Here is a 23,498-nt window from a genome sequence, read left to right on the forward strand (position 1 = left end):
AGACAAAGGCTCCTCGTTTCGTATACATTACTATTCTAAGAATAAACCATTAATAGCGTGTTGTTTTGTTGTGTTTTCATATATTTCTTCTGAGCTTACATCCCCAACTGTTTGGCTTTGAGTTTCAGTTCTTTTTCAACTTCCTTCTTCCTCGGCCTTCTTTCCAGGACATTTGGGAAAAATAGGAGTTCCCACCTACACAAAGTAAACATTTTCTTCCAATTATCTGGCCTGAGGATACGGTGAGTAATATATTGAATCGTTTTAAGTGTACTATATCTTATACGGAATCGCCTGACTGCGTCCTACGGAAATGCTGTGAGAAAATATAGATTTTTTTTTTTTTTTTTGTGGATCATGATGCTTTGTTTGTGAAAATCAATTTTTCAAATGACCTTCGGGTTCCCAATTCGTACGTGGTTTTAAACCTGCATTTAAACATTCTTAGCTAATTGAGATGTTCTTCGCCCGGTTTTTTTTTTTATGAAAGGGTTACATCAATTTACTTCTAATCACTGTAAGGCTTCCGTCCATTTAAAGTTACTCCTTTTTGAATTCTATAAAAATTTACTATAAATTAACCTGGAGACTTGACTTTCCCTTTGTTAGATTAGGGCCATCGATATACGTTACATATTACTGTATAAGAATTCCTTAATTTGTTTGCGTAAAATGTTAAGTTGCCTTGAATATCAGCAAACAACAGGAAAGATTTCTACGAAATTCTACTTTCTTATTCCTCAATAATGTGACAGATAGATATCTAATTTGCATCTATCTTGAACAAACTGTTTTATTTAACAGCTGCTTGGTGTACCCCAATGCCGATAGGGACGATGGGTAGAGTCTTAACATTTCGCACAAACAGAAAGTTAAACAGGAAAATGTGCGACTTGGAAATATTCAGATTTTTTCTTTAAACCTCAAAGAAATTAGGCTTAGTCTTGACTCATTGCCAAGATGCAGACCGTGAAAAATAAACAGTATATAAATAAGTCTGGGAATGTTAACCTTTTTTTCACCGTTATATTATTACATTAAAAGTATTATACGTCGTGGAATGATATAATCCTCCCATGAAGTTCACGTATGGACGTAAAATGCACTCACTTTCTCTCTCCCTCTGTCTTTCGCACTCACTCCTCGCTAAGAATCTGTTACACAATGACTTTGCATTAAAACTTGGATTAAACGCGTTATCAATAACTAGAACTGCTTCTGTTCTCAAAGTCGTGCTATCGTTTTCTGTTGGAATATCTTATGGGTGGGGAGACAAAGGTCGAAATATTTGCCTGTGTACATGGAGTCGTTAATAAACATACCTAATTCAAAATGGCGGCTTTCGTCTTTCGTGTCGCGGTCGTTCAAGAAGTGATCAAGGTTTTTCGTTCTTTTCACTCCATTCTTGACAAAATACTCTTTTTTAGACCTCACAAACGAAAAGCCAACGTACAGAAGGATACTCAACGTGGGGAAACGGATTTTAACGTTGACAACTGACTCGGCGATAAATGTGGAATATTTTGTCGTGCGATGTAAGCGATTTTAATTCTTCTCTTCGAGCTGATTTTGACCTATCTGTTTGGCTGCCATTTGGCCATATTTTACACATATTTGGCCGTTGATTTAGTTGCATGTGGTATTTGAGAGAAGCCAGGGCTCGACACTAACTTTTCAACTTACTAGTCATGTGGCTAGTGACATCTTAAATGTTTTTAGATGTTACGACAATTTCAGTCTGTTTACTAGCCAAACTGGCTAGTGGAAATTGAAAACCAGTAGCCAAAACTGAATTTCCACTAGTCTGTGATTAGTGGGTTACCGTTAGTGTGAAGCCCTGGGAGCCATCCGCGCTTTGCTAAAAGAAGAGAATTATCAGAAACAAATATTTTTCAAGAGAAAAGAACTGATCAGAGAGCTAGACAAACTTTTCCCTTAAAGCTGTTGGGTCTCATCGTCCATAAATCATGCTTTTAGGTGTCAGTTTTTTTTCGCAATCGAGTGTATTTAGCACGTAGTTACTAGATAAATTAAAAGTTCGAAGTTATATAGGTTTAGGCCATTACGATGAGTTTCCAAACCGTGATTGTCTTGTCTAATTTCCATAAGTGGACGTGCTTAGTTTGTCTACTGACCCTTCTTTGGACTCTTACGAAAGTTCCTGTTTTGGCTTTTATTGATTCGTTCGAGTGGAAGCATTGAATGCGTTGTTGTTCATTTGTGGGCTTATTCTACCCTGCGAGCAGAGTCTTTTCTTCTTTTCTTCTTTTCTTCTTTTCTTCTTCAGGTTTAACCCACCAAGGGAAAAGGTTCTGCCGACAACCTGTTGTTGCTTTGAAATGCCGAAAGCCCAAAACTCTGGGCTACTCAAGCCGGTTTTGATTCCAGTCAAACCGGTTTTGGTGCGCACGCCTTTGTTTTTCATGTACAAAGATGACCAAATCTGCGCCCACAATAGTTCAAGGGGGCCTAGAAAAGGATCAGTTTCTAGGCAACAGCCGCGCATGTTCAAACGAGCAACAACAGGTTGTCGGCAGAGCCTTTTTCCCTTTTCGATTCGAGGGCGGGTTAAAAAGGCTCTTCTCGCAGGGTAGACTCATTGACTCTTGGTAGTTAACTCGTCAGCGCTTAAAAATTTATCCACGTCCCGTAAGTTGAAATAATAGCCTTATTGACTAATTAATGACATACTTGCAACATGTAGATGCCAGAGAGAAAGGCGCCTCGTTTCGTTTACATTACTTTTCTAAAAATAAACCATTAATAGCGTGTTGTTTTGTTGTGTTTTCATATATTTCTTCTGAGCTTACATCCCCAACTGTTTGGCTTTGAGTTTCAGTTTTTTTTCAACTTCCTTCTTCCTCGGCCTTCTTTCCAGAACATTTGGGAAAAATAGGAGTTCCCACCTACACAAAGTAAACATTTTCTTCCAATTATCTGGCCTGAGGATACGGTGAGTAATATATTGAATCGTTTTAAGTGTACTATATCTCATACGGAATCGCCTGACTGCGTCCTACGGAAATGCTGTGAGAAAATATAGATTTTCTTTTTTTTTGTGGATCATGATGCTTTGTTTGTGAAAATCAATTTTTCATATGACCTTCGGGTTCCCAATTCGTACGTGGTTTTAAACCTGCATTTAAACATTCTTAGCTAATTGAGATGTTCTTCGCCCGGTTTGTTTTTTTTTTAATGAAAGGGTTACATCAATTTACTTCTAATCACTGTAAGGCTTCCGTCCGTTTAAAGTTACTCCTTTTTGAATTCTATAAAAATTTACTATAAATTAACCTGGAGACTTGACTTTCCCTTTGTTAGATTAGGGCCATCGATATACGTTACATATTACTGTATAAGAATTCCTTAATTTGTTTGCGTAAAATGTTAAGTTGCCTTGAATATCAGCAAACAACAGGAAAGATTTCTACGAAATTCTACTTTCTTATTCCTCAATAATGTGACAGATAGATATCTAATTTGCATCTATCTTGAACAAACTGTTTTATTTAACAGCTGCTTGGTGTACCCCAATGCCGATAGGGACGATGGGTAGAGTCTTAACATTTCGCACAAACAGAAAGTTAAACAGGAAAATGTGCGACTTGGAAATATTCAGATTTTTTCTTTAAACCTCAAAGAAATTAGGCGTAGTCTTGACTCATTGCCATGATGCAGACCGTGAAAAATAAACAGTATATAAATAAGTCTGGGAATGTTAACCTTTTTTTCACCGTTATATTATTACATTAAAAGTATTTTACGTCGTGAAATGATATTATCCTCCCATAAAGTTCACGTATGGACGTAAAATGCACTCACTCGCTAAGAATCTGTTACACAATGACTTTGCATTAAAACTTGGATTAAACGCGTTAGCAATAACTAGAACTGCTTCTGTTCTCAAAGTCGTGCTATCGTTTTCTGTTAGAATATCTGATGGGTGGGGAGACAAAGGTCGAAATATTTGCCTGTGTACATGGAGTTGTTAATAAACATACCTAATTCAAAATGGCGGCTTTCGTCTTTCGTGTCGCGGTCGTTCAACAAATGATCAAGATGGTTTTCGTTCTTTTCGCTCCATTCTTGACAAAATACTCTTTTTTAGACCTCACAAACGAAAAGCCAACGTACAGAAGGATACTCAACTGATGAAAACGGACTTAAACGTTGACAACTGACTCAGCGATAAATGTGGAATATTTTGTCAGCGATTTTAATTCTTCTCCTCGAGCTGATTTTGACCTATCTGTTTGGCTGCTATTTGGCCATATTTTACACATATTTGGCTGTTGATCTAGTTGTATGTGGTATTTGAGAGAAGCCAGGGCTCGACACTAACTTTTCAACTTAATAGCCAGGTGGCTAGTGACATCTTAGATGTTTTTAAATGTAGACAATTTCAGTCTGTTTACTAGCCAAACTGGCTAGTGGAAATTGAAAACCAGTAGCCAAAACAGAACTAGTCTGTGGCTAGTGGGCTACCGTTAGTGTCGAGCCCTGGAAGCCACCACGCTTTACTAAATGAAGAGAATTATCAGAAACAAATATTTTTCAAGAGTAAAGAACTGATCATATAGCTAGACGAACTTTTCCCTTAAAGCTGTTGGGTCTCATCGTTCATAAATCGTGCTTTTTAGGTGTCAGTTGTTTTTCGCAATCGAGTGTATTTAGCACGTAGTTACTAGATAAATTAAAAGTTCGAAGTAATCTAGGTTTAGGCTGTCACGATGAGTGACAAACTGTGATTGTCTTGTCTAATTTCCATAAGTGGACGTGCTTAGTTTGTCTACTGACCTTGGTTTGGACTCATGCGAAACTTCCTGTTTTGGCTTTTCACAGTCAAAGATTGACTCGGTTGAGTGGAAGCATTAAATGCGTTGTTGTTCATTTGTGAGGTTCTTTTGAAAGGGTTGGGTACTTAAGAGTTTAGTTAGTAGTTAGTAAGATAATTGGGGGAGAGCGAGAATCAGAGGGACTAGTCAGGGTTAGAGTAAGTTGACCATGGTTGTGTAAGTAGAAATGTGTCTTAAAGGACTAAACCGTAAAAAGTACAAAATTACATGCTCCCTTCTTGGTAAATAGCAGATTATTTCTACAAGGGGGCAAGTTAATTTGGTACATACATGAGTGAGTGAGTGAGTGGATAAATGTGTGAGTGAATGAATGAGTGAGTGAGTGAGGGAATGAATGAATGAATGAGTGAGCGAGTCAGTGAAATGAATCAATGAAATAATGAATAAATGAGTGAGTGAATGAATGAGGTGAGTGAATGAATGAGGTGAGTGAATGAAAGAACAAATGAATGATTGGGTGAATGAATGAAAGATCAGGTGACTGAATGAGTGAAGGGAGGAAGCAACGAATTAATAAATCAGTGACTGAATGAACAAATGAATGATTTGAATGAGGGGGTATTGTATGAATGAACACATAAATGAATGAATGGATAACTTTATTAACGTGTCAATCGTTCTAGTTTTTACAAGTAAAAACTAATTGGGGACACCTACTACGTAAACTAAACTAATAATTATAATAATAGTAATAAGAAAAACTATATACAAACAATATAAAATTGATAAAATTAATTTTTGCATAACTCACAATTTTCACAATTATTTTTCGATATAACATTTGATAGGTCAAGGACTCTGACTTGACTTTTGAGTACAGTTAGAGAGTCAGCCATTTTGATTGAATTGTGGAGCTTTGACCAAATATAAGGTCCCATGTACCGTAAGCTATGTCTTCCGTATGTAACCGTGTTGTATCTTAGTAAGGAGAAATTGTCTGCATTCCTAAGATTGTACCTACTTATGCCGCAACTAAAAAGTTCAGAAATATATGGTGGGACTAAATTAGTCTTAACTTTATACATAAATATAGCCATGTCCTGAAGTTTGCGATTACATAGCGTTGGAAGTCTTGCTTTATCTAGAAGTGCTTCATAAGTGCTAGCCCTGTCACAGCAAATAGCCCTCATTGCACGCTCCTGCAGCCTTTCAAGCTTTCTCTCGTCTGACGAGCGACAATGGTGCCATACTATATGACAATATGTAACTTGGGGTAAAATAAAAGCTTTAAAAAATTTTTAATTTAGCGTCAGTAGGCATTAAATTCCTAAACCTCATAAGTACTCCTACTTTCCTTGCCCCCTTAGTACAGACATTATTGATATGCTTAGTAAAGTTCAAGTCATCATCAATTGCCACTCCCAAAAGATCAATCCCGGAACTTGATTTTATGTTAATGTCCTTTATATTTAGGTTCATTCTCTTTTTCTTGTGTCTTGGTCCTAGACTCATAGCTTGAAATTTATCTTGGTTACACTTGAGTAGGTTTTGCTGATACCATTCAGAGGTACGGGTTCCCTCATCGTTCAGGATTGTTTCTACATCCTCAATCTTCTCACCAGCAGAGTACACTTGATGGTCATCAGCGTACATAGCAATCCTACCCGCATGAATATTCTGGACGAGATCGTTCAGGAATATGTTCCAAAGCAGGGGTTCTATGTTTGATCTTTGTGGACAGCCTCTGCTTGTCTCTCTCCATTCACTAAAATCTCCTGATCTCATCCGCACTTTGTTTTTTCTTTCTGTGAAGTAGCATCTAATCATGTCTATCGCACTTTCCGAGAAACCATAGGCCCACAATTTTGCTAACAATAATGGCGGATGAAGTGAATCAAATGCTTTCGAAAGGTTTGTCGGTAATATTCCGATCACGTGTTTGTTGTCCAGTGTCCGTTTCCAATCCTCTACCAGCTTAACTAAGGTGGTCTCACAGCTATTTTTCTTACGATAAGCTGTCAGGTTTCTGTTAAGATGAGGCTCCGTGAAACTAGTTAGCTGTTTAACCAGTAACTGTTCGAAGACTTTGCCCACTGTACTCAGTACTGTCACTGGTCTGTAGTTTCTAACGTCCCTCGGATTGTCCTTTTTATAAACCGGGACCCACTCCCCTCTCTTCTATTCCATGGCTTTACTGAAGCTAAATTTGGGTCCATTCACAATTCTCATACTGAATGAATGAGTGAATGAATGAAAAAATGAATGATTTGAATGAGGGGGTATTGTATGAATGAACACATAAATGAATGAACAAATGAGTGAATGAGTGAATGAATGAAAAAATGAATGATTTGAATGAGGGGTTATTGTATGAATAAACACATAAATGAATGAACAAATGAGTGAATGAATGAACAAATGAATGATTTGAATGAGGGGGTATTGAATGAATAAACACATAAATGAATGAACAAATGAGTGAATGAATGAACAAATGAATGAGTGAGTGAGTGAATAAGTAAACACATGAATGAATGAGTAAATGACTAAACAAATGAATGAATGAATGAATTATTTAATTAATGAACAAGCTGCGGCCAACTTCCCAATGCTTTCTTTACAAACGCACGTGATTGTTAGTTTTGTTCTTGCAAAAGTGAAACTAAGTCGTGGAAATGTTTGGCTGCATAATAACACATGTAATACCCTTATGAACTTAGCATGTTTGGTCAAAATCGCCGGATATTTTCCTCGCCCTTTTTTTCGTGTAGGCTTACGACAAAGATAACTGCAAGTTATATCTCAGCGTGAGGTTAAGTGCTCCGTGGTGGTGAAAGATCTTCACCGTCAATTTACTGCGTTGTGGTTACGTACGGTTTTCAAAACATGATTCGCTCATTATGATTTCCGCTCAGTTGGAGTCAGGTCCTCTGAAACTCAAACTTGGTTTATTTCGGCTTTTAATGAACAATAGGTCAATTATCTTTCTTGCGACCGAAAAAGGGTAACCCGTGAATGTGTGGTTGGAGATTGTTAGTGGCATACCTCTAACGATTTGAATTTGTGAACGGGATTTATTTATTCATTGTAATGTTCTAAAAATTTTGAAAGGATACTTTGGCTAAGACAGTGCGGCGTCAGACTGTCCACGAGCTATTCTTTTTTACTAGTGCGCTGTTATATTTAGTAGTTTATATTATAAACGATGTCTAACACAAAAGCGTCTAAGTAAAAAAAAAAAAAAAAAAAACTGCAGGAATTTTAAAAAAGGATAGGTCACGGTATATTTTGTTACGTTTGAAACTACTATAACTTAGCGAGAGACTGCAGTACATGAGCTCGGTAAAATTTCAAAACACAGAAGAGAAGGAGAGGTAACCATAGATCACGATTCAACGAAATTAGCTAAAGATGCGGAGTAGATTGTAACGGATTGTAAATGACAATCTTCAAATTTTAGGCAAAATCTTTAACAATAATTTGCTGTTACATAGCTGCTTCAAGTTGAATGTATCTAGTGTAAACAACCTTGACTTAAACCTAGCGTGTAGAAAACTTCAGGAAGCGCCTTGGGATAAACGATGCTGAAATTAAAATATCCCTTTTTTAAAAGTGCCGATATTGCATCAAGTTCAGACGATTGCGTCTCAGTCGAGTTTTCCAACCTTAGTTCATCCCTAAAGACATTTGCAAACAATTTTGATGTGAAGCTTTTGATTTCTTTTGTTCAGAAAAAAATTTAGCTTTGGCTACTTGTAAGTCGTGTCACGAACTTTGTTCAACGCAAACAAACGCAGATGTTACGATTTGTACTACCAGCTGAGATGATGCCCATTTAGGTCCAACTTATGCTGGCCTACTTTTTTACATGTCATTTCTTTTTTTTTTTTTTAGTTGTGATCCTTGATAGTAGACGTTGATTTTGTCTTGTGCTAATTGCTACAGAAACCCGTTGTAGGAAACCCTTACGTTTTGCACAGAGAAAATTATTTCACATTCTTTGAGAGAATTGTTATTTAAATTACTGGTTAAAGTAATAGCAGGTGATTCTGCTCGGGTGGTCTTGAAGTAATGCTTTTCGTTTTATTTTGAATGCAGATCTGTTATTTGACCGAAGAAAAAGAAGCATTCAAAAACCGTGGAGATAGACAGTCGTTGCTTTTACTGAACGTTTCTCGTGCTTTCTTTTATTGACCCCTTTTCTGTTGTGTAATACAGAAACTTCTTTGCGATCCATCAGAACACGCGTCCTTAGTCTTGCAGGCGGTCTGTAAACTAATCAGCGTTTTTTTGAAGCTAATTGAGACTAAAACGGGGACGCTTCGAAGATCTACCGCATGAAATATTGGGAGATCGATAGCTTTAATTCGCGCCACAAACGAATGTCTATTTCGTGGGTCATAATTTTTAGTTAGATATGATTATGTTGCAGCGTTTAACACTTCTTCAGTTCGAAAACAAAAATATTATGACGTCGAATCTGTGAGGCCTCTGTTGAAAACTTTTTTCTCGCTCTTTCGAATTTTACCCTTCGTTTCGTCTCTGGATGTACACGATTTGAATTATTAAAAAGTTTAATCAATCATAACACTTTGTGTGAAGTTTTGGTGAGAAGTTTCCGCACACAAACGATTTTTTCCAGCCAGTGATAATCATGGCCGTTGAATTTATTATGAACGCAGGGGTTTGAAAACAATGCACTCACTTTACTAATTAAAACTTTGCACTCCTTTCAATGCGATACAAACACAAAAGTGTTATCCGTCCTCTTTTTGCGTAGGTTTTCAATTTTTGGAGCGGCATTTCCGTATTTCGCCGTCCGGTTTGAGTAGGTAAGCTTTGTTTTGAATGATTTTTGCACAGATCAGTGATTAATGTAGCTGGGGTCAGACGATTGAAATTAACGCTTAACTATTTTTATCATCCACAATTTGCGTTCTTTTTTTTATTTCGCCTAGCGATTGTTTTAAGTCGTAAATCTTGCACCATTAGACTTAATACCCTGAACGAAAACACTTCATGTATGGTTTTGTGTCCGACGGAGAAATGGTTATTTGTTACCTTTAAAGATAATGCGCTTCTGTGGGTAGCGATTCTCCCGAAAACAAAGTATTGCAAAGTATACTTTTCTTGTAACTTTGTATTCATGAATTATTGTATTTCTTTTGTTTCTGCATTTGTGTTCGTTTTGTGCAAATTATGGTGCCGGATTCTACGTGACTAACCCTAATGAATAAACTCAGTTTTCTTTGAAGTTTATAGAGATAAGCTCGGAATAAGCCTTCCTTCACCAGCCAAGCTAAAACGGCCTGGTTTATTTTGATAACATCCATTTCGAGCTCATTCCAAAACGAACTAAAAGCATTTGTATTCAATGCAAATAATGCGAGCTGGTAACAGTTGACTCACTTTGTTACAGCTTGATAGTGACGTACTCTTGGATATTTTACTCAGAAGATCTTCATGCGATCAATCACTCCGACATGCAAAACATCTTGGTTTGTTAGGTGTAAAACAGCTGATAAACGTTGTAGCAGATGTGTTGCAAAGTTTTCTGACTATGACTGGTTAGACAAACGTTTAAGCAATCATTATGTTAAAGCACTGAGCGCGACATACGTCCAAAGTACGAACGATTTCGAACCATTTATTTGATGTAACCAATGATTATTCTCAAGAGGTGATGAAGAACTTCCAGTGAGAATTCAGCTCGGGTGATTCGTCTGTCAAAAATAAACGTGAAAGCGATTTGATTGTTTCGGCTTCCTTTAATCTACAATAGTTTGAAGATTTGAAAAGACAATCGTTATTTTTTTTCAATTTGAAAGTGAGATAGACCTGGCCTTTCGAAACCTTTTATCTCTTTCACGCACGATCTGTCGCACCAGAAAGTTACATCGAGGGCCTTTCTTGATAAACGCATGGCACAAGTAAAAATTTATCGATTAAGAAGTGTGCACAGGCTTCGAGTCTTGATTTATCTCTCCTTTGCATGTGTTAACTAAACTAAGAGAAACAATAAACGCGTCCCACAAGTGCTGGCTAGATTTAAGACAAAGCTTTTGGGTCGAATGCGCAAGAAAATTATCTCAAAAATTTTTTTTTTTCACGTGAGTTTAGGCGTTATACTTCACGTGACTAAGTCAGTGCCCAGGAGATACGCATGAGACCAGCATCTAATTTCTCCTTACACTATCAGCCCAGAATCACGCTTTAAGGTCGCAAGAATAAAGGAAATGATCACCAACGAAAGAAGCACTTTATCGTTAAACAAATTTTCCTTGGCAGCACCTTAGGACGTGAATAGATAACAGGATGGAGAATATGCATACTGAAGTTCGGCTGTAAAAAGGTTCATTATAACATAACCAAAGTAAAGCGCGCGCTCTGATTGGTCAATTTAGCGTCCCCCATTTGCCCATGGGTGTATGCTGCTGACGTGAGCAAATGCAAAGACTATTTAACCGCGCGCGCTTGTTTTTTCTGGTCACGTAAGATTTGTTAAATAAAAGGGAACTCTATAGCTACAGTGTATCAATGTTATGTTATAAAACAAATGGTAAACACCACAGCGTACACTATTGAGTTATGGATGCACTTGGGAGGTTTGCTAAGCACTCAAGAAGCTAGAGTCGCTCTCGGCTATCGCCTCGCGCGACTCTTACCCTTCTTTCGTGCTTAGCAACCTCCCGCGTGCATCCATAACTCAATAGTGTACGCTGTGGTGCTTACCATTTGTTAATTTGAAAAGGAACTTTAAGGAGAGAGAAAGTGTGGAAACATCAAAATTGAGAATTAGAAGATTCTCGCTCTTTGTGTTAGTGGCGTGTCTTGATAATTTGAAAATAATAATGATATTAATGATAATAATATTAACAATAATTAACAATTATTCGCCTCAGGTTCGGTGAATATCGTCGAATAAACCCCGAGACGAAGTTCAGGAGATTATTCGACAATATTCACCGAACCTGAGGCGAATAATTATTTTAGTATAATTTCAGAGCTGAACAACAGAGGAATTTCTAAAATCATGACATATTAGTAACATTTTATTTTAACATTTTGTATAAACCTCGTGGAGCGGTTTATATAACGGCATATAAGGAACCGATCGACCAATCAGATTGCTGGAAACTCTTTGCTCAGCTCTGAAATTATACTAATGATAATTATAACAATTAGAATAATTATAATAGTAATAACAATAGTAATAATTGTAATATTGATGATAATGACAAAAAGGATAATTATGTTAATGATAAAATCTCAATGACTTTTTAATCCGATTTCTCATTATACTTGGAAGCAATATGTAGTGTTTAGTAGGGTTATATTTAACGACATATTTGGAGCGATGATTGACTTCTAGAAACAATACAGGGCTGAAAGTGCGATTGGTGGCAGTCAGAATCGGCGTAAAAGAGTTCCCTTTGTCTTCAAGAGTTCTTCCTACTCACACCTTACCAGGAAGGAAAAAAAATACTTACGTTCGATCTCCATCTTTTTTTGTAAGAAATGCAAAGACCTTCCTCTCGATTGCTAATGACCCGGCCCATCGCTTACATAAAATGCTTCAATCGTCAGGGCCGTCGTGTTATAATCTCTGGTGCAAAAGGAGTTTTGCGATTCCCAAATGTAGGACCGAGCCTTTCAAAAATAGTTTTTTATTAAGATCATGTATTAACAACGAATTTTAGTGCTCGGTGAGTTTTGTAAATGAGATCGATGCCGTTGTTTATATTTTAACAGTTCAAGCTTTCATCATATTTATAGGATATTTAACAATTATTCCACTCGCGCTTGTTGGATATGAGATGATAGATAGCCAACGAGACGCTACGCGCTACGCGCCTCGTTGGCTATCTATCATCTCATATCCAACAAGCGCGAGTGGAATAATTGTTTTATTAAAAAAAACGCCCCCAAGATATTAGACAAATCTTCTCGGCTTTATTTTGTAAGAAGAAACCTGATGTTACAATGTACAGATATTAGATTATTGTATAATGGCTCATATACCATAATGGCTAAGCCAATAAAAAGTCTTGAATTGCATTATCCAATGATCTAGTTTTTAATAATATTATTTATTTATGACTTTAATGCTATCATATTACTATTATAAGTTATATTTTATACTTCATTGTAAATACACAATTCAGCTCAGTGGCTGCAAGCTTTTTACAAATAAACTATCTATCTATCCATCTATCCATCTATCTATCAATCAAATGTATGACCGCAGGATTATAACTAGCTCGCTGACCTTCGCCGAATGTTTACAGCAGACTGAGATACGTTCACTTGCATCTCTTTTATAGCTCTAGATGTTTTAATCGCGTTCATCTCCATTGCTTACGTTAGTGTAATTTTTGTCACCATGAAAATTTAAGCTGAGGTAACGACACCTTTTTTCCGCTCCGTAGCGAAGACTTCGTCAGACTCTAGACCGGCCTTACATGTTCCATGCCTCAATAGATAAATTTTCTTCACCAGCCTGGCTTCTCCAAATCAGATCGCGTGAATAATGAAATGCAGCTGGAGATCTTATCGATAAAACTTAATGAAGTGATGGGTATTTACTGAGCGAACCATAAAACCACTGATTACTTTGAATTTATTAGTTGGATTTTCTACAAGTACTAAATCTCTGAGTCCATAGTAACCTTTCTTTTGGAAATTTTCGCGGCCATGAAACTGGCTTGAACTAAATGAAAGGAATGGAGTAACGAGTTATTTTTGAGACGCAGATAAGTGGAAAGAATGTGCCACACTAATCAAACTTGTTGAGCTACGTTGCCTTTGTTGCGTGTTGAAAAACAAAGGATAGAACAGCTTTTTTAAAATCCTTATTTGTGATCCCTTTTAATCTTCTCAATTCGTAGCCATCTTTGTTGAATTTTAATCTCTTGTTCGCTCTTTTTCTTTTTCTCCCTATCGAGCTGATATGCCGCGGTCTCCTTCAAAAACCAAAACAAAAATGATAACCGTAACCATATTTCAAAACAACAACAGTTCACATCACCAGGAGCCAACCAGTAACCAGATACACGTGACCATCTCGAGCGCGGGAAAACGCGGGTGACCAAGTTATGGGTTTTGATTCTGATTGGTGAAAAGTGGTAGCACGAGTTTTCTGAACCAATCACAGAGCGGAGAAAAAAAATAAAGAAAAAATTCAAGCAAACCCAGATTAATTTCGAAATTCAGTTGAAAATTGCGGCTTCATTCTTATCAAATTGAAAGTGATCTCAATAGTTTTCGTTCTGAGTTCTTCTTCAAGCATCCCTTTGCAAGTTCTTTTTTAAAAAGCAGTTACATGCCAGATACAGCAAGGTGATAATAGCTGTAAACATATTTTTGATTTTTTTTCTGCAGCTTTTGTTATCGATAAGCATCTCATGAGTTTAGTCAGACACACCTCTGTGCTTTGCAGTGAACATCGTTTCTGTTCCTTGGAAGATGTTGTGTAGATAAGGATGAAACTCATGTTACATTTTTTAGGAGTTTTATTCAACCTTCTAAAGTTTGAATCCATTGGAGGCAATTTCGGGAATTTTGTTCTCAATTCAGTGAATAAATTGCTCATCTCGGAGATATAGTGATTATTTAATTGACACATCTAGAGACAGAAGAATCCGCGCTTCCCAAAGATCAGTTCCTTGTTATAATTTCTTAATTCCTTATTTGACATTCAGGCTTCCATATTGATTGAAGAGCTTTCTCTTTTCTTTTTTTTTTTTTTTTTTTTAAGTTAATACTTGAATCCTAAACAGAAATTGATATTTCTTGTAAAGAAATAATCAACTGAATTTTAATTTTGGAGAACCGGATTTTTTAGTTAATATTCTTATTTATTTAGAGATCTAAACTATCCACCGTATTACTCCTTTTTTAACTGATGGATGAGTTGATGTCGCGCTGTATGAAGAAAATTTGCTTCTCTTCTTCTCACAGTCGCAAGAATCATCGAAATAATTGCTTAATGGGCTTCACTTAACATGTTGAAGCGTGGGTTTAAACCAACCCTATTTGATTTTGAAGGTTTGAACGCGCCCTTCAATCCTAAATTAGCTATTTTCTGAAGATAAGAGTGTGAATTTTGGAGGAGCCATATATGGTAAGAGCGGAACTCCTAACATTTCACAGACGTACCTTGCAAAGATTTCTCCAATTTATCAAATCTAAACTTCAACCTTCAAAAGTTTCTGTTAGAGGTGGTAATAGAATAATTGAGAGTTTAGAATAAAACGCGTGTGGGATTGATAATCTGATATTGCTTTGTAAGGATTTCAAAATGTCAATGAATCGATACCGAATCAGCTTAAAGAGCGAACGAAATATGCAACAGGCTTTCATCTCCATTTTGAGACGAAAAATCTTCCTGTCGCCCACTTTTAGAGTATTAGTTATTATTCTCTAATCCCACGCTGAGGATGTTTAAAAACTAGAGAAAGAATTTACATATTTAATGTTAAAAGCAATAGTATTGCCTGTGTACAGTCTTGTCGTTTTGTTGGCAAGCATTTCAGCAACTTAGACAATCGAGGAATTAAATTTGAAACATTTTCCAGCCACAGTTGGTGAAAGAAGAAGAGAATATTTCAAAGTAAGGCGTAAAACTGTTATTGTTTGAAACCTTGTGATCATTATCTTTTACTTTTGTGGTAATTATAATGGAATTTAACCAAGAATTTCTTGCTAGATAAGTGTTGATTGAAATACAAAATTGCAGTCACTCTTCGATATGGTGGTTACATTTTATTTCAAAAGTGAAAAGTTATCGTCTTTACTTTAGGATCGAAGAAAAACGAATACCTTCGAGGACACCGCATAGGGAAATTTCAATTTGTGCGCTCATTAGTGCCAAAAAATGATGCGAAACAATGAAAACCACGAAAAAAATTTCTCACTTGGTTGACACAACAAATTGTACTTGGAGCTTTCGTGAATTCGTGGCGAAAATTTAAGAACCCTGATTATTTTTATGCGTCACTCGGTTTGGAAATACTTCACAGTGGTCGAAAAATTCCGAACCAACTTCCCACGCGCGATAAGAACTTCATTTCGGAATGCGTTTTCCAAAACACCTGTTATAACCGTTAATAATCTAAATTTACAACCTGGTTTTTCGAAATAAACTAACATTTGGGGTGAAGATAATGGTGCCTAACTGGGCCAATGGGGGCGCAGTTTTTAAATGTTTCTTTATAACGAACCAAATATGAGGGCTTTGATTGCGCGCGTGTGTCTTTGGCCAATCTAACGCCAGTTAGAGCTGAGGTAAATATTCATGGCGTAAGGTAGGAAGCGCGCTCGTTAGTACACGGCTGGGTGTTGTGCATTCGTTTTAAGGCTCGTAATTCTACTCAGGTTTTGGCGTCGACGACTCTATTTGACACAATATTCATGCTATTATTTTGGTAGAAAGAAGACATGGAAGACGACGAGAAGAAAGTGGCACTGAACGGTGCTGCGGAGGGGGATATTCCACCCGAAGAGGAAGGTCAATATAAGGTAGAAGTGGAGATCAATATGGAAGAACGAGAAAAATGGGGTAAGAAAGTGGAGTTTTTCCTGGCGTGTATCGGTTACGCTGTTGGGTTAGGCAACGTGTGGCGGTTTCCGTATTTGTGTTTCGAAAATGGCGGTGGTGCGTTTCTCATTCCGTACGTCTGTATGCTGTTTCTATGCGGAATGCCATTGTTCTTTATGGAACTTGCCCTTGGCCAGTACGTGAGCTTAGGACCTGTAACATCGTGGGCGGCTATATGTCCTTTGGCCAAAGGTACGTGTATCGTTCTTGAGAGGCATTGTTCATCGTTCTTCATCTATTTACCTACTAAAATACAAATTTAAATAATACGGTCTAATCGAACCATATTGCTTTGCGAAAAGAAACACTATAGGAATCTTATTGAAATATTTTCTTGTGCCAGCATGTTCAGTGATTTTTATGGCGTTTCGGCAAAGTTTCGTGTCGTGTGTAGTCCATCCTGAATTGCGGGTCTGAAAGCTTGTTTCTATTTTACTTGATCTCAAAGGTGAATGGAAATTTAAAATGATTTTTAATGTATCGCAAAAAGTTCTATTTGATAAGGTTATTTTTAGTTTTGATGGCGTTTCCCCAATATTCACAATTTGCAAAAACAAAACGGAAATTTTGTTGTCTGATTGATAAAGAATCCTTCTTGAAAACGGCTTTCAGTCATTCGAAATGAGCAGGTTCGACGCGTGCTTTGTCGAAATTTTTGTGTGAAGTTTATAATTAATTTATGAAATAGAACACTGTTACAGTTTTGTTCGCACAAAGCATGCAATATTGATAACAATTTACACATTGTTAGTTAGTTCTCGTTCTCAGACAAGAACACATTCTACTTTGTTCTCCGCAAGGATCAATATAAATTGCTTACATTGATGTTGTTACATGAAAACATATTTGTTAATTCCTTCAAGAACCACCGCGTCTGTTTAGATTACTTTCCATATTTTAATCCCTGAGACGATCCACGGAAAGATCATCCGATAAATTTTCTAACACAACAATGTGAGTTATCTTGAAAACGATCTGTTCTTCTTATCTACTCTTTCTTCTAGAATTATTCGTTTATTTTCCTTGGATAAAAAATTCAGCGCCCAGTCATTCACGATACTTACTTTCAATAAGTGCTCGAGGAAATTGAGCGTGTTTCAACGCTGTAGAAATTAAGCCCGATGATTATCTCATTATTAGTAGTTCCATATACGGACATCTGGTTAGAGATCAAAATTAATTTTTATAAATATGAACAATTACTTAAGGAACATGAAATGTCCAACAAATTACTAAAAAACCTTCTTAAAATGACGTAAAATATGTACACGCGAACACCGCGACTTGAAATTGTTCAGTCTAGACAAATGCTCTCATTGCAAACGTAGTATCTTTGCGGGGGAAACTTTTTCTACTCACTCTGCGGGAAACGGTTAAAAAAAAAATCATTGTTTTCGAATTGAAATGTTCAATATTTTTAGTACTCTTGTGTTTGGGTGGAGTAAATATTCGCGCTATCGAAATATTCTTATATTGTAGTAAACAGCTGCCAGAGAATTCGTCAGGCAGAGTTTCCTTTTGAACATGCAAATTTCGGAAACGGAGTTGATTAAGAAGAGACTTTTTAGCAATCGGCTCAGAGTAAAACTCTTTCGCAAATTTATTATTTTTTTTTTTTTACATAGACGTAATCGCGCGGACGCTATGCAGTAAACAATGTGTAGTTTTTGACTCGTTCCATCATAAGTCTCGTAGGGAATTGTGGTTTGTCGCTGTGCTGAGAAAATTGGACAAATTGTACTATGCTAATAAAGCTACCACAAGCCACGAACTTCCACGACTCAAAATCAAATTTAAAAACCACTGTGTTTGAAATTTCTTCAGACACTATTTTAACTTTCCTCAGAAATGAATGGAGGAAATTCTTTTTTTTTTTTTTCTCGGTGATCTAGGAGAAAGTCTGCCTTGGTTGTTTGTTGTGTCCTCCAGGTTACGCTTTGCCGCTGGTTTTACAGAGATATGATTTTTTCGCAACTGCAAGAAAAATTTCACGAGATCAGTAGACATTCTGCTTGATGTTTGTAGAATATCAATCACCACACAACCCTATCATAGTCTTTAAGTGGCACTCAAAAGTGATGTGTGAAGTCCCGCCTTCGTCTTGTCATCTGTATTGTTACATGTCACCACATTACCTACCATGTAGTCTTTTAAGTGCACTCGAAATCTCTTTAGCCATTGTTCGAAGTGATCGTCTCTAAGGCCCGCCTTTTTGAAGTCACCTGCTGTGTAATCTATCACCACGCTTCCCGTATCGTAAATTTTGAGTGCCCGCGCAAACTATTCACTGGCATCGTTGTCGGCGTTAACGATAGGACAGACAACTCTTGTTTTGAGGTAACCCAGCTTTTAAGACAGCGTTTTTAAAAATTATTGGCCAAAACTGCAAGGAAATGTACGGAAATAGCTCTCAATGGCAGACTCTTCACTCTGTCCCAGAGCTTTCTTCGCGTTACCATGGACACTTTGAACTGCCGTTTTCTCGGAATGTACTCGAAGATGAATCTTTTACAATTAAGTTAAAGTTTTATTTTCAATAAAAAGATATTAATGAGGAGATCTAGAAGGACTGTTTGGTCGAGGAGTTGTTCGTTGATGGTGCTATGTCACCATTCAGTTTGTTTCGTCATAGTATAGAGCATCTTTCAATTTTCGAAAGTATTTTGGGATTGCATTGGTTCTCCTTTACTTCGCTCTGTCATTGGTCCAAAAAAAAAAAAAAAAACAGGCGCTGCTTTCACAACCAATCAGATGCAAAACTAAAATCAATCACGACTTTGGTCAGCCGCGGTTTCCCGCGCTTTAGGTAGCGTTCTTCTTTTTACTCCTAAGTTCTCATTGGCTCTTATTTCAGATTGGCCATAATGATTACTTTCGTTTTAGTTTTACGACACTCAATCAACGATAAAGCTCTCTATCACCGTCTCTTGTGTTTTCTTTCTCATTGTACTAATGTTTTGTAGCCTCCTCCAAGGTCAAATTAGTCTTGAACCCCACAACAATGTATTTGAATATTGTGAACAACGTCTTCAAAGAGAACTCTGATCGTAAATCGTATTTTTCATTTTATAAGTTAGTTTCCCCTTTAACACTTGTCGGTGGAAGGGAAATGAGATTGATAAATTTTTTTGTATTTGAACTTACTCATTCGACGAATAACTTAACATATACTTATGATGCACGATCCTCGCAGTAGAGAGCGCTATTTATGCAATAGCGAAAATCAGACCCGAAAAAAATCAGGCGTGTACGGTAGAGTGCTGCACTAGTATCGTAGAGGTGAGTGGTTCGAATCCCCTACAGGCCTGATTTTTTTCGTGTCTGATTTTTGCTATTGCATAAATAGGGCTCTCTACTGCGAGGATCGTGCATCATACGTATTTAATACCGCAGTTCAAAATATATAAACTTCATATATACATTGTATCTTAATATATACTGATTGATTGATTGATCGATCGATTGCATGTTTGATTAGGTGTGGGTTTTTCCATGCTGGTCGTGTCCTTTCTCTGCTGTGTGTACTATAATGTCATCATCGCATGGTGTTTGTACTACATGTTTAAGTCGTTTGCCAGCATGGTTCCGTGGGCAACATGCAATAACTGGTGGAACACACCCAGCTGCTCACGCGCGAAGAAAACGAGTAATGGTGTCACTGAAAATGGCGGTATTCCTGGCAACACAACGAGCAACAATACAGAGCTCCTTTACAACGCTTCTTGTATTAACCAAACCTTTCCAGTTTTTGGAAACTTGACTGGCGGGAACATGAATGTTATGAATGCTTCCGTGCCGTGTTTTAACACGACCCTCAATGCCACTGTAAATGCTACTACTACTACACTCACAAGAGTTTCTGTCATGGATAGCAATTCTCCCAGCAAAGAATTCTGGGAAAGATATGTCCTTCGAATTACTGACGGCATCGGAGACCCCGGTTCGATGCGCGTCGAGCTGTTGGTGGCACTCATCGTGGCCTGGATTCTGGTGTATTTTTGTCTGTGGAAGGGGATAAAGTCCTCGGGGAAGGTGGTCTATTTCACCGCTACTTTCCCTTATGTGGTGCTTGTAATCTTGCTCATCCGCGGGGTTACCTTGCCTGGTGCATCGAAGGGCATCGAATTCTATTTGAAGCCCGATTTCAAGAAGCTGGGCGATGCCTCCGTCTGGGCTAAAGCTGCCACGCAAATATTTTATTCCCTTGGAATCGGATTTGGTTCGCTCATTACTATGGGGAGTTTCAACCAGTTTCACAACAACTGTTTCAGGTGAGACCAGTATACTTTAATAAGATTTTCTTTTACTTGCGTGCTTGCTCTGCTGTCTTCCATGATTATCATTTGTCTTTTTGATGTTCTGATTTTTTTGTGGTCTAATGACTCAGCACGCCCGGGAATGCTCTGGCAGAGTTTTTGTGGGCACCTGACTCTCGCAGCGCTTCTATTCATTCAGGGTAGAAGGGAAACCTTGTGTTGACCTACGGTGGAGAAAGCATCCCATCCTGGAGTAATGCTTAGAAACCGGAATACATTTCGACGATGTGAATGTGGGCATCTGCTCGTGTCCTAGACGTAACCATCTTTACTTCTTTTGTTTTAGAGATGCCATGATCGTATCCGTCATAAACTGCAGTACCAGTGTATTCGCTGGTTTTGTGATCTTCAGTGTGCTTGGCTTCATGGCGCATGTGTCCGGCAAGGCCGTCAAAGATGTGGCTACATCCGGTCCTGGATTGGCCTTTGAAGTTTATCCCGAGGGGATAGCCCAGATGCCTATTTCTCCATTCTGGGCTGTGTTGTTCTTCTTCATGTTGTTGACGTTAGGGCTGGATACCCAGTTCGCCATGTTCGAAGCTGTCGTCACTGGCCTTGTGGATGAGTACCCGCGCTTTTTGAAAAAACGCAAAGAGCTGTTCATTGCTGTCTTGTGTTTCGTCTGCTTTCTGCTGGGTATTCCTATGGTCATGCAGGTAGAGTGTTTTTTTTTTTGTTTTTTTTTTTCTTTTAGGAGCTAAAACTTAGGAAATCGCTTCACATCGGAGGAAATTCTAAAGGATTGTTTCGAGATAGGCAAACATTTACTCTCTGGGTGCGTTTTGCTATGCAGGGTCGCTATTACGGGAAAGAAGGTTTAGCGATTATTGTTTCCAAGGATATGCAAACTTTGAGATTTAGCGGCGAGCTCTGCAAACTGGGAAATGGCTTACGAAATGAGAAAATTTTGAGATAATTTTTTCCAAGGATAGGCACGAATAAGGGAGATATGTAATGTGAAGTGTCAAGAATGGAAGAAATTTTCACGGATTGAGTCAGCCCCGTTAAATCATCGTTTTTACTCAGCAAGCGCAGCGGGTTAAATATTGCCCTATGGCTCGTTAGTTCGAGAAGGGAAGCCGGATCAGTATTGTCATTACATGATATTTCCCTTTTAAGTTGTACACTCTTGCGGCAGAGATAATCGTCAACCTTTGGGAGTGTATTTGAGGGCCTTCTAACAATCTGCGTATCCGGCATTAGTTGTGTAAAAGAAGTTATGAATAATAACAAACTTTTTATCCGCTGATATTTGTACCGTTTCACTGAATGATCGAAACTCAGCGGATCTCACGCACAATTTTTAGCGTGTGTTTCAAGTGTTGTTCATTTCGACACTGCTTTAAAGAAAACTTTTTGAGCCGGTCAGGAGAACGTAGTATGATCGTCTTTCATGTTACTTTCGTTGCTTGCTCTAAATGTATTTCTGTCAATGAAAGGCGGCTGAGATGTGAGCATCAACCAGTTTGGTCGAAATACATAATAAAAAGATATTTTAATGTTCTTTGTGATCGACATGTAAATACATTTTGGGTAAATGTTTGTTTCGCAAATTACTCGGTCCAGAGTCCAGAGCGGATACATCAAATGAAGCAGTTTTAAACAGTGTCGCCGCGTGTTTTAAGATTCGTTTAAATGTCGCTATCGTGATTAAAAATGAAGAGAGCGTCCTTATTTTTTGTGTAACCATTCTGTTTCACCAATCCTTTTCATCGAGGGCGCTAGAATGAATGGACGTCCGTAGATGGCATAAGTTGTGCGGATTATTACTTATCTTTTCCGTTAATTTGTGGCGTCTTCGTCTGGCTGAGCCTTTGGAGCCATTTCAAGTTGAAGTAATCCAGTATTTTTTCGGTTGTTGCTTTACCCCGCTTTGTGATTGGTAAGGAAAGCTCGCACCATTCTCTTAACCAATCAGATTCAAAACTAAAACCAATCCCGACTTGCTCATTCGCGTGTACCATCTGTCTTGGTCGGCCGCAGGTATTTCTTCTGTTTTAGTCTCGAGACTCTATGTTAGAAACTGCTCTATTTTGTGTACCTCCTCTGGACGAAGACCAGAGGAGGTACACAAACCAGGATTTCTCCTTGTACGAAAAAATCATATCTTCACCGCGCGCCGTGAAGATACTATTGTTATCTTTCACGTGTGAGGATATTGGTGTGGCCATGGTTACCAACATAATTACCCAATTGCTGTTTCGAAAATGAATAAAAAAAGTTGTCTTTTATGTGAAAATCTCATCAGTATCTACATAATAAACAGAACATTACATGGCCGCTAGGGGATACGAATTTTATCTTCTCGTGCTGAAAGTATCTCTTCCGAGTGAGTGCAGCGAAGGAGTGAGAGATACTTTCAGCACTCGACGATAAAATTCGTGTCCCTGCGCGGCCATGTAATATCCTCTATGTCATACTTTGCATCATAGGGCGGCATGTATGTTCTTAACCTGTACAACTATCAGTCTGGTGGAGTGTCCTTGCTGTTCCTGGCCTTGTTTGAAGTTCTCACCGTGGCCTGGGGCTATGGCGGTGACCGTTTTGCTAAAGACATCGAGACCATGATTGGTTACAAAATATGGCGATGGTGGCCTATTGCCTGGAAATACCTCACCCCGCTTGTTATTTTAGGTAGGTGGTAATATGACAGTACTACGTGTGCACCTCTTGTGTAAGAATACATGTAGAGGGATAACGTGATGGAGAAATGTACCACGTTGTCAAGCCAGCCTTGGCTAATCTTTATTCAGTCCTGGAACGTTCAAAGAAGTATGTTTTTTCGTC

The 23,498-nt window shown here is 37.9% G+C and overlaps 1 protein-coding gene across 5 annotated transcripts in view; it reads left to right on the top strand.

Moving 5' to 3' along the window:
• LOC111342739 (sodium- and chloride-dependent GABA transporter 1) overlaps positions 1-23,498 on the top strand; it is a 34,046-nt gene that overhangs the window by 7,882 nt on the left and 2,666 nt on the right. Inside the window, exons 1-5 of one of the 5 annotated variants that reach the window (XM_022949867.2) lie at positions 2,862-2,953; positions 16,227-16,587; positions 19,874-20,666; positions 20,998-21,367; positions 23,144-23,345. In XM_022949867.2, coding sequence (XP_022805602.1) covers positions 16,236-16,587; positions 19,874-20,666; positions 20,998-21,367; positions 23,144-23,345 — 1,717 coding nt within the window. In that variant the 5' untranslated portion in view covers positions 2,862-2,953; positions 16,227-16,235. Of the gene's footprint in view, positions 1-2,861; positions 2,954-9,499; positions 9,629-15,290; positions 15,409-16,083; positions 16,103-16,226; positions 16,588-19,873; positions 20,667-20,997; positions 21,368-23,143; positions 23,346-23,498 lie in introns of those variants that run through there. The other 4 variants (XM_022949881.2, XM_022949889.2, XM_022949873.2 and 1 more) reach the window with 4 other exon arrangements.

Source organism: Stylophora pistillata, chromosome 3 (genome assembly GCF_964205215.1).
Source record: "Stylophora pistillata chromosome 3, jaStyPist1.2, whole genome shotgun sequence".
Lineage (NCBI taxonomy): Eukaryota > Metazoa > Cnidaria > Anthozoa > Scleractinia > Pocilloporidae > Stylophora > Stylophora pistillata.